Source organism: Diplodia corticola (genome assembly GCF_001883845.1).
Source record: "Diplodia corticola strain CBS 112549 chromosome Unknown scaffold41, whole genome shotgun sequence".
NCBI classification, from domain to species: domain Eukaryota; kingdom Fungi; phylum Ascomycota; class Dothideomycetes; order Botryosphaeriales; family Botryosphaeriaceae; genus Diplodia; species Diplodia corticola.
The window spans coordinates 33,643-48,721 of NW_017971520.1; the positions used below are offsets into that span (position 1 = coordinate 33,643).

Consider the following 15,079-nt stretch of genomic DNA (forward strand, 5'->3'; position numbering starts at 1 on the left):
ATGGAATGTCGTGCGACCCAAGCCGCATCGAGCGTATTTTATTATAAATTGGTTTCCTCCTACGTCTCTGAGCCAAAGGCTATCCACTGCAGCATCCCCGGTACACCGTGAAAAATTGGCATGTATTTTTTCAAGTGTCTCCTGGCTGTTGCCCTCTGGGCAGGGTTCTCATCTTCACTATCGACGTCGACCTTCAATCCGCCTGATGCAGAACCCACAGTGACAGTCCGGAACGGAACAATCGAGGGCACCTACAGTGAGGCGTATCATCAAGATTTCTTCCTTGGCATCCCCTACGCTCTTCCTCCAACCGGAGATCGCCGCTTCCGGAGAGCCGCCCCCCTGACCAGAAAGTGGGACGGCATCAGGGCTACCCAAGACTATGGGCCTTTCTGCAAAGGCTATTCTGTAGGCCTTCCAGCGTATGATCAACCCAACATTACGTATCCAATGGACGAGGACTGCCTCACCATCAACGTCGTCCGCCCTGCAGGCACCGGGCCGAATGACTCCCTACCGGTCTTGGTGTGGATCTACGGCGGCGGGTTTTCCGAAGGTGGCAGCGGAGACCAGCGGTACAACATGTCGTTCCTTGTCAACACTTCGGTCGAGAAGAACACGCCGATACTGATGGTCAGCTTCAACTATCGCGTCTCCGGTTTCGGTTTCCTCGCCGGCCACGCCATCGAGGCGGAAGGAAACGAGAATCTTGGCCTGCACGATCAGAGGATGGTTCTGGCTTGGATCCAGGAGAACATCCACGCCTTTGGAGGAGACCCCGCTCGCGTCACCATCTCAGGAGAGTCTGCCGGGGCTGCCTCTGTCGGCTTCCACCTTCTGGCATACGAAGGCCGCAATGACAGTTTGTTCAGCGCCGCTATTTCTGAAAGTGGCGGTCCGTTGTTTTACAAAGCCTTTCCTTCATTAGAGATCCGTGAACAGCAGTACGGCGCAACCTTGAACGCCACCGGCTGTGCTGGCACGAACAACACCTTGGCGTGCCTTAGAGCCGCACCCGCAGACAGTTTCGACTCGGTATTCAAGCAGTATCTCTGGTCCCCCATGGTTGACGGCGGCCTCATACCCGACTTCACTTCCAAGCTGCTCCACCAAGGCAAGTTCGTCAAGGCCCCTCTGCTCATCGGGGCAAACACGAACGAAGGCACCATAATGGTCCCCTTGTTCTCGACCATTGGGGTCAATAGCACAGCAGAATTCCACCAGGTAATCGAAGGCATCAATGATGGCCGGCCTCTCCCCGGCGACACGCTGCGCCGCTTCGACGAGCTTTACCAAGAGGTCGTATCGCACCCAAAGGAAAATCTAGGCACAGTCTCCCCCGAACCGGGCCCGCCGTATGGCTCACTTTATGGCCAGACGTCTCTAATGATTGGGGACGTCATGCTCGCCGCCGGCCGCCGGCTCGCCGCCCGGACATGGGCCGACGCAGGGTTGCCGGCCTACAGCTACCACTTCGACACCGTGCCCGCCGGTATCAACCCCATCACGCTGGGCGCGGCGCACTTTCAAGAAGTCGCCTTTGTCTTTCGCAACACACGTGGCACGGGGTACGAGAGCGATCCGTTCGCCGTACAGGACCCGGAGCTGCGGCAAAAGTTCGACGGCCTCGCTGAGCTGATGAGCTCCATGTGGGTCAGCTTTGTGGACTCTCACTCACCAAACAATCATAATGGTACACACTCTTCGCAAGCTGGTCCATGCTACAGAAAAGGCTAACTATGCACAGTCGCCAGCTTCGGAGAACATTGGCCCACGTATTCGACTCATGAACCCGTCAATCTGGTGTTCCGTGCGGATCCTGGCTCTTATCTGGAACCGGACACATTTAGGTCTGAGGCGTTTGATTTCATCAACCGCACGGCGCTAGAATTCTCGCGTTGAGACATTAACAGTGTTCAGCATTCGGTGCGAAGCTGGGAGTATCAGTTTGATGAAGGCTTCACAGGCATGGAAATAAAATACACAGTATGCCGTTAGCAAAGAGAACGAAACGGGCCTTTCGCCTATAATGATTGATACTATGAAGATTGTAAAAATCATCGCCATCATTGACTGCATTCTATGTGAGATCTTAATACGATATCTGCAATGGTGAACGGTAATTTTCTCCACAACCACCGTCGTCTCCCATTCCCATCCAGCCCCGCCTGTCGGTCACAGTCTTGAAGTGCCGGCATGAAGCGGTGGGTATGATGGTCCCTTCTTCGCGAGCTTTTCCCTCTTGGGCGCATACGGCGGTCGAATGTATTGTCGCGGATCCGTTGGAGGAAGGCTATGGGATGGCGTCGACCATCACCGTTTTTGGTGATCAATCGCTGCTGTAGGGTCAGCAAGATGCTCGGTTGAATGGTTCAAGCGATGAGTCGTGACCGTTGACAATGCTTCCGGTTCTACGCTCAAGCAAGCTATCGACCAAGCAGTCTTACCGCAGTTCTCATAACGGTGCTGGGTTTCGAGTTAGTAGGTTCCTCAGTGAGGTGTCTCAAGTAATGGTGAAATCACACTCTTGAAAGTTAGCACCGTTGGTAAATGCACTCCAGCTGCCGGTTTCAGTCGAAGCAAACTCCACCAAAGAAGTCTCACCCCAGCCCCTCCTTGATGCCGACAGCGAGGACACAAGACGAATGTGGCCAGCATCAAAGAAACCGCAGAGAGTGACTACAGACTATGGCAGGCTCTTCCATCGCCATTCCGGTGGGTGCTTGATTCGGAGCGGGCGGGAAATCGCGTCCTGGCTCTGCGGTCAAGAGAAACGTCGTCGGCTCCCGCCACCGCAGGCGGGACGAGCAGGCAGCATCCCCATCCGGCATATATTAAAATAGGTGGGTTCGAGAGTTTGTAGACGTTGATTGTGTCACCTACAAGTACATCGAGCCTCAAAAGCACGTTGATTTTCTGTTGGATTCCAGTAAAGTCGATGGAAATCCCAAGTGTTTCTTACAAGGAATGCTAATTGGAAATCCGGGAAAATTGCAGAGTTATACTACTTATGGCGCTGACTAGCCATCCTGAAAACCAAGCAATGGAACATCTCACACCATCTCATATCCTCATATCATAGCAGTAGTGTATGTGTAGGGCACTATCCCAGTCCTCTCCCTTTTGCGAGATTGACAAAAGGACTGCATCAGCCTGCTTTGTTTGATACTGCGTGCACAACGGTCCACAGTGATCGATTGAACCTGGTGCACCACTACTTCTGGCTCGGCCGCCATTTCTCCGCGTCTCCCCAGCGATCGACAGTCCACCCACCGTAACCCGGGTTCCTGAATCCAGCTTCACACTGCTTTTCGTAGCTGACCTGTCTCAGCCGCGCCGATTCTCGCGGCGTAAGACTGAGATACATCTCGACGCCGATGATGTGGAGCACGAGCGCCATCCAGAGCTGTTCATACGTGTCAGCAACGCGTCCAACAGACGGCGCCCAGGCAGAGCTATACTCACACTTGTGCCGAACGGGATGGTGATCGAAGCACCAAGGTTCGGCGGGCGACTCGCATCATGGATGGCCTCGACGACGACATGCGCCCTGGGGTCCAGCATGGTGCCGTTCCCGGAAAAGCAGCCGGGGTAGTCCTGGGCCAGCGTCTGCATGCCAAACTGGGCGTACGTGTACTCCATCTTCCGGCACGACCACACGGTGTAGTAGCCGCCGTACGCCGAGATAATGATGGCGGCAATCTGGGCGATGACGCGATCGGTGATGATGACGCCGTAGTAGAACATGGTGCGCAGCATCCACGCGCGGTGCTGGTCGATCTGCAGCCGCTTGACGTTCCAGTACGCAGCGGCCATGCTCACGCTCGTCATGAGCACCATGGCGGCCTCAGCCGACTGCGCGTCGACGCGGGTGCCGCTTTCGCGGCGGCCGAGGACGATGCAGGCGCCGGCGTTGGAGACGAGGACGAGGAGGAACACGACGTATCCGTTAATGCGGTGGAAGGTGAGCCAGCGGTGGCGGACGGCGGGGACGAATTGCAGGACGAGCAGCAGGCCGGACGGGAGACACGCCGCGAGGTGCAGGATCAGCCCGATGCGGTACTTGCCCGCGTGGTAGGCGGCCATACCGCCGGGGACCGTGTTGGCGGCGAAGATGCCGTCGAAGCTGTAGAACTGCAGGCGGGACAGGCTGAAGCCGAACATGGCTCCGGCGAAGACGATGACTGAGCGAGCGGCGTTAGTTCCTGATGTGGCTGACTGCCTGCTTGGGGTTCTTGCTCACAGAGTGGGAAGTTGTAGGCGCGCTGGAAGCCGAACCAGTTGTGAAGAGCCGCATAACGGCTGGGTTCTTTGGCTTCGCGCACTGGCGAAGAGACGGGAGAATCATCAATGGCCGGGAAGGATTCTTGCTTCATGATTGCTAAAGACTTGAGATGCACACACCGGTTGCATCAGAGCCGTTAGACGTAACCAATTGCTATTTAAAATATGGCTCAGATGCTACATGAGATGGGGGTTTCTACAGCCAATGAGGTGGCGTTGGTTTCTTGATCATGCTTCAACCGTCGAAGTCCATGAGAAAGTGTAGCTGGGCATGATACCCCGCTGCCCAAAGCTCGATGGCGTCAGACCGAGACAAGGATGTTCGATGATCGTGCAGCCGGCAACGAGTGGGCATCCCGAGAGCCATGCACGGAGGCGGGTGTATCGGGAAGGATGCGATTGTCGATCAAGCAAAAAACCATTTTCGGAACTTCCGAGCAAGAGGCCACTGACTACAACAGCAAATTGGGATAGCAACGAGTCATTAATTGGCGAGATATTGAAGTTACCGAGCATGCATGCACTGTGTATGCGCATTCGAGTCGCGGGTTTGGCTCCGATACGCTTGGAGCGTCACTTGGCCAGTGGGGATACCAAGGAAATTTCTTGTTCTTTTTGATGATCCGTCTAAAACTGCTGCTATCTAACGTTGGAACTAGAAACAGATGAGGCAAGTATGGCCTCAGTAAACCGTTGCCCGGGCAGCGTAAGCAAAACAGAGGACTGGGGCAGGACCAAGCACGACGGTGGCGGCAAGCAACAGCAGGGCCAAGACGATAGGACCCACACCGAGCAGGGTGGCAGCAACGGGGAGAAGGGTTGTGTAAGCGGGGACGAAAAACGACGGAGCAATGACGGCCAAGTCGTACCACAGAAAGAGATGGGCGGCGTCGGGCACGACGTTGGCGGGCCGCGTCGACGGGCTCGGCCCTGCCGGCCAGTACACCAGGGCCAGCAGATTGCGAGTCAGCGCGGCTGAAACGCTGTACAGGTGGGCCGCTGCAGCCACCAGACCGGCGGCGAGGTAGGGGGCGGCAGGGGGGACGGATGCAGGACCGAGCAGTGTGGGAGCCATGTGCTCCAGCCCGAGATGCATCACCACGTAGGCAATGGGTGCGAGCCGGTACAGGGCGATGGAGCGCTGGCGTGTCTTGGCCGGGCACGAGGGCGCGTAGGCCGGGTACAGCAGCGCCAGTGGAACCAGGGCGCCGACGCAGGCGGAGAGGAGCAGCGCGGGCACGGCGGCGTGATTCATGGGCGTCGCAGCGGAGCCGCCGTCGAGGGCGAGATACAGCGGATAGACGAAGGCGGCTCCCCAGAACTGGTTAATCATGCCCCATGCGGCGGGGATGCTGCAGCGGTTAGCGAGGGCCGTCGAGGCGCTCAGGAGGCGGGTATACTAACAGGAGCTGCAAGGGCCGCGGCGACGGGCCGTGGCGGGTGGCGGCCAGCATGCAGAAGGCGGTAGCCTGCATGGTCGAGTGGACCTGGACGAGCAGCAGCCGGTTGCGCTCTGCACTGTCGTTGCGTGGATCGACAAGGTCCGTGTAGAAGACGACGGCCGTCTCGAGCCGACGATCCAGCGCGGGCACCCCAGTATAGCGCCTCAGCAGGGTCGAGCCATTCGCGAAACGGCCAGTCTTCATGACTCGGCCGATGGCCAATAAGGAGCCGTTCCGAACGGGCACCCTCCAGAGCCGGTCGTACCCGATCCAGGCCAGCCCGCATTGATAGCCTGCAACGAGGGCCTTTTCTGTCCACGACTCCATCGTTCGCGTAGGAGGGATGAGGTTCGACAAAGAAGCGAGACGGGCAACGTGGCTGCGGATACGATGGAAGCAAGGGGAACAGTGAGGAATAAACTCCTGGGCGGTGCATACTGTTATCGCATTTGATAAGTAAGCATGGCCTGCGGCGCATTCTCGAAAGAGTCCTTCGGCAACGGACAAACGAAGAGTAGGCGCGGTGCCGACGCACAAATCTCTGGGTCCGCCCAGCCTCGAAAAGCGAAACCATGCTGAGCGCGGGCGATCGTTTTCTCGGCGTCGATTGGGAGACGTGTGCTGTGTAGACCATCACCCGACAGGTCGGTACCAATCTCTGCCAAATCGGGACGACGCCGAGATCCCTGTACCTGATTACCAATCTGCGGACGAGTAGCGGTAGGCTGTGGCTTTCACACGGCGGGAGATTGTCAGCGCCACGCAAATTGCCCTTTACTTTTGTTGCTCCTTCGTGCAAACTTGAATGCCACTTCGGCTTAGCATTCTCTCCCCACGACCTCACGCGCAATGGACAGCACGTCGACATCCGCAACCCGTGTGCTCGATATCGAAGCAGCTGGGGCCAAAAGTGCCGACGATGGCGGTCCCAGTCCGACTTGCGCGAGTAGTGTCGAGCCAGACGCCGAGAAGGGTTCCCCGGCCGAGGATGCCGACCAGCAGCCGGCGCGGACCTACAGCACATGGCAATGGGCACTGATCCTGGCGGCAATCTACGCCAGCCAGTTCCTGTACGGGCTAGACACCACCATCGTTGCAGACATCCAGTCCGCCGTCGTCGAGGAGTTCGATCAGATTGGTCAATTGGGATGGCTCGGCGTCGGGTACCCTCTGGGCAGCGTTGCGACCATCCTTACATTGTAGGTACACAGCACCTCGTTGGCAGTCCAACTCCTCTAACCTCGCACTCAGTGGGAAGGCCTATGGAATCTTCGACATCAAATGGCTTTACACCGGGAGCCTGACCATGTTCACCGCCGGCAGTGCTCTTTGCGGCGCTGCTCCTGTAAGTACAATCAACCTCACTCACCACAAACTTGATGCTGATGCATAGCCAAGAACATGAATGCCCTCATCGTCGGCCGAGTTTGGGCAGGGGCCGGCGGAGCAGGAATGTATCTTGGGTAACTATCTCAACCCAAACCCTCAAGGACAAAGGATCTGACCAACCGCTTCCAGTGTTATGAACCTGCTCACCGTCAACACCGCCATGCACGAACGAGCGATATACATTTCCACAGCCGGCGCCATCTGGGGCGCTGGCTGCATTCTTGGTCCCGTCATTGGAGGCTCCTTTGCCGACAGCTCAGCGGGATGGCGATGGGTAAGTGTCACGGAATAGCCATACCGGTCGGATCACTGACAGATGACAGGCCTTCTACCTCAACCTGATTCTTTACGGCTTGTTCCTGCCAGTCATCCTCTTCGGACTGAAGCCATTCAGCTTCCAACCGGACAAGCCGTTCATGAAGAAGCTTGCACATCTCGACTGGCTCGGCATCTTCCTCAATGCTGCTGTGTACACCGTATTCGTGACCGTCTTTACGTTTGCGGGCTCAGAGTGGGCATGGGACGCCGGCCAGACCATCGCGCTGTTCGTCATACTCGGCGTCCTCATCATTTCCTTCGTCGCCAGCCAATACTTCACCATCCTGACCGACAAGGAACGACGACTCTTCCCTGGAGATTTCCTCCGCAACAAGAACCTGATCCTGCTCTACATCAGCCAGTCCTGCGCCACGACCACCCTCTTCATCCCCATCTACTGTAAGCCCCGACCCCTTATGCCAAAACCACCAGATCGATCGCTGACTCCACTCCCAGACATCCCCCTCTTCTGCCAATTCGTCTACGGCGACAGCGGCATCTCCTCGGCCGTGCGCCTCCTCCCCTTCATCTGCATCGCCGTCTTCGCCAACCTCCTCCAAGGCGCAACCGCATCGCGGGTCGGGTACGTCTCATCCCCATCCCCTCCCCTCCCCTCCCCTCCCCCGAGCTAACCCCTCGAACACAGCTACTACATGCCTCTCTTCCTGATCGCCAGCATCCTCGGCACCATCGGCGGCACGCTCTTCTACGCCGAGCTCTCGGCCTCGACGCCGCCCTCGCACATCTACGGCTTCTCCGCCATCCTGGGCATCGCCGCGGGTCTCTCGCAGACGGTGGCGTACAGCGTGGCGCCGACGGAGACGGCGCCGGAGCGCGTGGCCGACGCCGTCGGCTTCATCAACACGGCGCAGATCGGGTCGACGGTGGCGGCGCTGACCATCACCTCGGCCGTCTTCCAGAACGTCGGGCGCAAGCACGTGGCGGCCGCCGTGGCGGGGCTGGGCTTCACCGACGCCGAGATCGCGTCGGCGCTGGCGGGGCAGCGCGCCGCTGTGTTTGAGAGGATGAGCGAGCAGGTGCGCGAGAAGGTCATTGCGGGGATTGCGAGCACGATTTGCGATGCGTTTGTGCTGATTACCGTGGCTGGGGCGCTGGGGACGGTGGTGGCGCTGTTTTTGAAGAGGGAGAGGCTGAGTATGGAGGGGGCTGTTGGGGGGGCGTAGGTGTGGGTAAGAAAGAAACCTGAGCGAGGAGTTGGAGCACGAGTGGAGGGCCGGAAAGGGAGGAGGAGGGCGGGTTGTTGGGGGTTTGGGGATGGGATGGGGCGGTTGAGGCAATCTGTTGAGGCACATGTTTGATAGATTCTGCGTGTGAGGTGGATTGCTCTCAGCTGCGTTGCACGAGATGCTGCATCATCTCCCGCCTGTACCTTTAGATTCTATAATGTGGCTGTTCTTAATAATCAGCGGGCCTTATTGCCCATATATCCTTCAAGTGTGAGATTGTCACAATATCAATTCCGTGGCTGAGACGATGAAGTCAAGTAACATCAGACGCTGTTTTTGACTTGGGTAGAACAATGCAGATGGCTATGCTCGTTATGGTAACACTCTCTCATCTATCGTCCAAACTGTTGATTGATGGTGATTGGCTACATGACGTCGTGAGAGTTTCGGGGTGTAGGTGTTTTCCGGCGTTGAAGATTCCCCAAAAGTTCAACTCCGGCGTTACACGCAGTCAGGCTTAGGCGCGGCCAAGCCGTTTCCCGACAGATCCTTTTGAGCAGATGAGTAATGACGTCGGTAATTGACTAAAAGGGTCAAATAGACGAGTAATGGGGCGCAGAGCCCGGATTGCAGGCGAAGGAATGATTTGAGGTACCGTTTCGACGTTAGATATCCGACCAGTCAGGCCTGAAAGTCACATCTACTTTAGCTGTGTTTGTATATCATCACTTGCCCTATTGAAGAGATCTTTGGTCCGTGCATGCTTGAGCATACGGTTGTCAAATCCAGGTCCGCTGCACATCCAGGTCCAAACGGTGACTGCAAAGACAAAAGCAAAGGGAAATAAAGAAAAGAGCGGTACGTACATACTTATGCAAAGTGTGCAACAAATGGGACAACCCGGCTTGGAGGCGCAGTCAACAATCAACGAGGTCAAATCGTTGGGTAGCCCCACTGACGAATGACAGCAGACGCCAATGAACATCACCATGAACCCCATCAACTTTCTCCCTTCGCCCGAGGATGATCTACCATTTCCATTCGCAGACGATTGTCCCGACGATGCCTTTCAGCCGTTCTGGGCCCAACCCAAGCCCAGGCAGCTGCCCGAGTTGCATATCCATCACAACGTCAACACTTCACGGGTGGAGACTCAGATCCGGGTGCAGCTGACCTTGAGCCCCCTTCCGGAAGGCGTCACAAAGCTGCACCTACAACGCCACACCATCGGGAGACCGAAGCTGCTTGCCAAAGCAGAAGACAGGGTCAAATCTCCCGACACGTTGGAACTCCATACATTTCTGGTACGAGGAAGCGCGATGAAGGACGAAGGCTCGAGACTGAGAGCTTTGGAAGCGGCGACCCGACAGATCCAGGAACCACAGACACAGGAGAGCCCAGCGCTACCGACCGAGCTCGGGGGAGAGGTGCGCATCTGCGAGCGCTGCAAGTTTCGCGAACGCAAGCGTGCGTCTCGCAAGGTCAGAGTCGACAAGGGACAGCACTCATGGGCCGAATTCGAGGACGAGCGGGTCGTGGTTTTCAACGACTCGGAATACAAGAAGTGGGAGCTGCCGTCGACTCTGGGCGCCGCAGAAGGGGCCATGCAGGTCGAGCTACCGATGCGAATAGCATGTTACTGCCGCCATCACCAGGAGCAGGTTGGATTCTGGTATAGTAACCGCTCCGTGATTTCTCTACGTGGGATGCTAAGCGCCGTAGCAGTGTCATCTTCACCATCCTTGACCACGAAGGCAACCAGGTTGCTCAGCGCATGACGAACCCGATCCTTGTGACAGACCGACACAAAAGCGCTCAGCGAACGAGTCCTAGCCCTTCGAGTTGCAAGCGGATCTCAATGGCAGACTCATCGGGCGGCTCGCCCTGGGAGCTCTCGCCTGGTACCGACTCTCAGGCCATCTCCACCGAAGGGTCACTCGGCACACCCGCCATCAGGAAGCCGAAGCGGTTGAAAACAGCTCCAAGTGGCTCCATCAAAGACGCAAACTCGGATATCCAGGCTCTCATCTCATTGGCGGGGCCATCACAATCAGCGTCTCTGCTCACGGCATTGACGGAAGGATACGAATCACAGAAGCGGGTGCAACGTGAAGAAAAGCTACCTCGTATATACAAGGTGGTTCCGCCGCAATGTCCCAAGCATGGAGGGTGTGAGGTCGTTTGCCTCGGTGAGAATTTTGACCGCAACGTACAAATCTCTTTCGGCGGCAACGCCGCTCTTACAACCACTTTCTGGAACAGTCAAACTGTGGTGTGCTTGGTACCTCCATCAAACTTCACAGGTCTTGTACCGGCTTCGATACATTCGAATTCCCCTGTATTACCAGGCTCCAGCCCATCAATCGCATTCATGTACGTAGATGGCAATTAGCATGATAGTGTGAGCACGAAGACAATCGATAAGGTGTGCAAGCAGGACTGAGCCACCATGGTATTAAGTGATTTTAGACTCCTATGAAGAGTGTGTCGTACGTAGGTCAGGAACAGGGGTGAAGTCGAGTAGATCCCCTGGAAATCACGGTTCTCACCATTGCAGACTTGGATCCGCTATGGAAGCTTTGACGGGCAACCTCCAACCTTATCGCTGGCTTCAGCTGGGAGTGTCTGTGACGAGCCTGTGCACACTTTGGTTCCGTGACTGAAACGCTGTGGGTTGCTTGCCTCTGAATCCGCTGCTGAAGGGTTTCGAGTTGGAGTTGAGAATCGTATCACTTGCTACTGTTCGAGTCACACATCGCACGCCAAAGCAATGAGCATCGAGCTCGGTAAATGACAGATGGACCGCTCTAATACATGTACCGAGATGATTGCAACTATAGAAGCTGTACAACAGTCGTGCTGTAGTAAAAAAACGAAAAAAGAAACTCCCATTTACCCAAACTACCCAGCGAAAGCAAAACGAATCGACCATCTCACTTCTCACCTACCCGCTCCTCCACCGCCGACTTCGCCGGCCACTTGGTCCTCCTGACTGGACTCGCATAAAAGTTCAGCGGCCTCGTAACAAGAAACTCGGGATCATACACGACGGGCTCGGGCGACGCGTCTTCAAAATGATAGCGATACACCAACTCGACCAGCACCATCTTCACCTCCAACAACGCCAAATTAAAGCCCACGCAGCCGCGCGCCCCCGCCGCAAACGGGGTGTACAGCCCCTTCCTCGCCGCCTCGGCCGCGACGCCGTCGCCCATCCACCTGTCGGGATCGAAGCGGGCGGGGTTGTCCCAGAAGCGCGGGTTCTTGTGCATGCTCGGGAAACACGCGATGACGACGCCGCCCTTGGGCACGAGGTAGCCGCCGGGCAGCACGACGTCGGTCTTGGCGTTGCGGGCCGTCTGGAAGCTCGGGCTGTGCAGGCGCTGCGTCTCCTTGACGAAGGCGTCGAGGAAGCGGAGGCGGTGCACCTGCTCGTACGACCAGGGGCGGGCGGCGTTGGCGTTGGCGTCGGCGTCGGCGTCGGCGTCCAGGCCGTGGTCGACGATCTCCTGCAGGAGGCGCTCCTGGTTGCCCGGGTAGGTGACGAGGGCGTACAGGGACCAGGAGAGCAGGGAGGCGCTGGTGACGAAGCCGGCGCCGAGCAGGACGGTGACGTTGCCGAGGAGGACGTCGCGGGGGAGGGCGGCGCCGGCGTCGTCGCGGGCGCGGGCGAGGAAGTCGGCGACGCAGGCGGCGCGCTGCTGCGAGAGCGGGTCGCGCAGCGGGAGGGTGTCGGCGCCGGGCGTGACGGCGGCGTCCATGGCGCGCTCGACGGTGGCGAAGAGCTCGTTGCGCACGGCGCGGAGGCGCGCGGGCGAGCCGAAGGGCAGCGCGCCGAACCAGGAGGGCCGCAATGACATCTTCTTCATGAGGCCGAGGTACTCGCCGAAGAGGCGGATGGCGGGCGTGGGCGGCGAGTCGACGGCGGCGAAGTGGGCGACGTCTTGGCCGACGACGACGCGCCAGATGACTTGGCCGCCCATTTTGAACATGTATTGGTAGACATTGAAGGCGCGGTCGGCGCGGTCGAGCTCGTCGAGCACCGGGAATATAGACCGCGCGGCCTGTTGCACGAGCGGCGTGTGGTGGGCGACGGCGCGCGGCGAGAGGGCGGGCGGCACGAATTTGTGGGCGAGCGGGTAGGCTGGGGAGGCGCTATCGCAGGTGAACAGGGCCGTCTGCTCTTGCATGTAGAAGAGCGGATGGGCGGGGTCCGATGTTGTCTTGGTGAAGAAGTCGCCCTCGCGAAGGACGAAGCGCGCAATCTCCGGGTCGTTGGTGTGGTAGATGGTCGTGCCCATGTTGACGGTCTTGAACATGCGTCCGTACCGCGCGAAGAGCCGGTCGTAGTTCCCTAAGGCGTCTGGGTAGACTTCGTAGTGGTTGCCCACCACGGGCAGGGGTCGCGGCCCTGCTGGCGTGATGACTGGGCCATCGGCGTTGACACGCAGCTCGAGCGGGCTGATGTGAGATTGGATCTTCTCCAGCGATGTGAGCTCGCCATGTTCGCTGCTGTAGATGCGAGCAGCTGCAGCCGAAAAAACGTCAGCTTATTCCTGGCAACGGACGGACACGACTTGGACTCACCGTCCGGATCCGCAAACGAAAAAGACCGTCCAAGAGCAGACCTCAGCTGCTGCACAGTTGCATACACAGAGGTATCAATCTTCAAGCGATGATACTCGCTGCCAGCCTGGCCCAGGAAGAATTCTTGATGCATAGTGAAGAATACAGGCACCACGCGCGCGAGCCTGACGTCTGCTGGAGCTCGAATCGAACTTCAACTGCACCTTAGACCCTCGCCGCCATCGTCTCGGCCGAGAAGACGGCCGTTGGAGATCGGATCGGGCCAGGGCTGTTCGTGGTCACGGCGCGAGGCCGAATCGGGCAATTCAGACTTCCCCATTCGGCACGCTCGGCTTTTGATCGAATCGGGACGGGCCGGAAGCTCCAACCCAACCTTTTCGCAACCTCCCGTATAAGCCACATAAGCCACATATACTGAAAAATCTCCGTGATCCATCCTACACGGGTCCCGATCATACGCGAGCCAGTCATCCACCTAAGCATTCGTCCAGAACAGGACCACAGCGCGCAGCTGGCAACATGGCCGCCGTCATCACCAACGCCCAGCTCCGCGAGCACAGCACGCGAGAGAGCCTGTGGCTGGCCGTGCACGGCCAAGGTACGTACTGACTCAGCCACGATTCCTTTCCCGCCTCTCCCCCACACTTGCATCACAGCAGCCAAAAAAAACCCCCCACGTAAGCCCGCAAATAAAAATAAAGAGCAAAAATAACAACCCCACCACCAGTCTACGACCTCACCGCCTTCGCCGTCGACCACCCCGGCGGCATCGACGTGCTCGTCGAGACGGCCGGCACCGACGCGACCGAGACGTACGACTACGCCGGCCACAGCGACGGCGCCATGCAGACGATGCAGGCCTTCGCCGTCGGGCCGCTGGAGGGAGCAGGCGGCCATCTGAATCGTCAGCCAGCTGGAGACAGCAAGACGAGTAAATCATCGCTGCTGCCGTCATTTTCCGTGTCGATGGCGACGAAACCCGGCGCGGTGCGGACGGCGCGGGCGGGATTCTTCTCGCCGCGGTGGGCGGGGATCGCGTTGCCGCTGCTGGGGGTGGCCGTGTTGTTGGTCGGGGCGTGCAAGGTGGGGGTGTGGAAAGGGCGGGGGGAGGAAGAGGAGGAGGAGGCGACTGGCGGCGGGTTTGGCGCGGTTCCGGCGTTCGTGGCTGGGCTGGGTCTGGCGTCTTCTGTGAGCTGCGCCGGCCTGGCGGTCGCGTATTCGTGGTTTAGCGAGACGCTGAAGATGGAGAAGGAGGTGTTTGCGTATCCCCCGACGATTCCGAGGAGGGTGCTGAGGTCGATGATCGATGTGTAGGGCGGATGGATGGTGAATGTTGATATCCAATTTCCTTGCCATGTGGTGGTTGCTTATCGTGAGCCTTGGGCAAGGACACCCGTTGACTATCATAGTATTGATTTCTTCTTTTGTAAAGCAGTGCACTTATCTGATCACTTTTCATAATTCTATCCTTCTGCTACGCCATCAGCCGTTTTGCTGCAACACATCTCATCGCATAGCCAAACATTCAGCTGCAGCGGAACCTCCCCAAGTCAAGAGAACGGAGTTATTCGTTTTAATGCCATCACACTACTCAGCTTTTTCTCCCTCCTCACGTGTCCAAATGATCTGAGTTATCAAGTAACGTGGTAGAATGTACATTGAAACGAAAATTGCACCTACTCCACTCAACACCCCGTAATATTCTCAAGAACGCAAATTCAAGTGAAATCGAATCCCAAATATGCCGCTCTACTAAAGCTCCAAACCTCATCATTTCCAAAACACACCGTATGACCAGAAACAACAACAGTACTCAAACAGCAAAAAAGTACGAAATAGCAAGAAACTCAAATGAACAAAAGAATAAATTCT

At 57.6% G+C, this 15,079-nt stretch overlaps 7 protein-coding genes across 7 annotated transcripts; 4 read left to right on the forward strand and 3 right to left on the reverse strand.

Annotated features, from left to right (window-relative positions):
• Positions 1-120: 120 nt before the first annotated feature.
• On the forward strand, positions 121-1,902 carry BKCO1_4100011 (carboxylesterase family protein; the record flags this gene model as incomplete). Its single annotated transcript, XM_020275770.1, has 2 exons — positions 121-1,693; positions 1,748-1,902. The coding sequence occupies 2 exons, from the start codon at positions 121-123 to the stop codon at positions 1,900-1,902; spliced, it is 1,728 nt and encodes a 575-aa protein (XP_020128345.1).
• Positions 1,903-3,214: 1,312 nt separating this feature from the next.
• On the reverse strand, positions 3,215-4,376 carry BKCO1_4100012 (uncharacterized protein; the record flags this gene model as incomplete). Its single annotated transcript, XM_020275771.1, has 3 exons — positions 3,215-3,406; positions 3,466-4,184; positions 4,244-4,376. The coding sequence occupies 3 exons, from the start codon at positions 4,374-4,376 to the stop codon at positions 3,215-3,217; spliced, it is 1,044 nt and encodes a 347-aa protein (XP_020128319.1).
• Positions 4,377-4,966: 590 nt separating this feature from the next.
• On the reverse strand, positions 4,967-6,053 carry BKCO1_4100013 (zn 2cys6 transcription factor; the record flags this gene model as incomplete). Its single annotated transcript, XM_020275772.1, has 2 exons — positions 4,967-5,636; positions 5,689-6,053. The coding sequence occupies 2 exons, from the start codon at positions 6,051-6,053 to the stop codon at positions 4,967-4,969; spliced, it is 1,035 nt and encodes a 344-aa protein (XP_020128344.1).
• Positions 6,054-6,575: 522 nt separating this feature from the next.
• BKCO1_4100014 (efflux pump antibiotic resistance) lies at positions 6,576-8,617 on the forward strand (the record flags this gene model as incomplete). Its single annotated transcript, XM_020275773.1, has 7 exons — positions 6,576-6,925; positions 6,978-7,071; positions 7,125-7,189; positions 7,245-7,389; positions 7,439-7,832; positions 7,890-8,016; positions 8,080-8,617. The coding sequence occupies 7 exons, from the start codon at positions 6,576-6,578 to the stop codon at positions 8,615-8,617; spliced, it is 1,713 nt and encodes a 570-aa protein (XP_020128321.1).
• A 992-nt stretch (positions 8,618-9,609) lies between these two features.
• BKCO1_4100015 (membrane-tethered transcription factor) lies at positions 9,610-11,012 on the forward strand (the record flags this gene model as incomplete). Its single annotated transcript, XM_020275774.1, has 2 exons — positions 9,610-10,292; positions 10,346-11,012. 2 exons carry the CDS (start codon positions 9,610-9,612, stop codon positions 11,010-11,012), a joined length of 1,350 nt encoding a protein of 449 aa, XP_020128348.1.
• A 541-nt stretch (positions 11,013-11,553) lies between these two features.
• Positions 11,554-13,340, reverse strand: BKCO1_4100016 (cytochrome p450; the record flags this gene model as incomplete). Its single annotated transcript, XM_020275775.1, has 2 exons — positions 11,554-13,148; positions 13,208-13,340. 2 exons carry the CDS (start codon positions 13,338-13,340, stop codon positions 11,554-11,556), a joined length of 1,728 nt encoding a protein of 575 aa, XP_020128320.1.
• Positions 13,341-13,726: 386 nt separating this feature from the next.
• BKCO1_4100017 (cytochrome b5) lies at positions 13,727-14,521 on the forward strand (the record flags this gene model as incomplete). Its single annotated transcript, XM_020275776.1, has 2 exons — positions 13,727-13,805; positions 13,935-14,521. The coding sequence occupies 2 exons, from the start codon at positions 13,727-13,729 to the stop codon at positions 14,519-14,521; spliced, it is 666 nt and encodes a 221-aa protein (XP_020128347.1).
• Between the last annotated feature and the right edge of the window lie 558 nt (positions 14,522-15,079).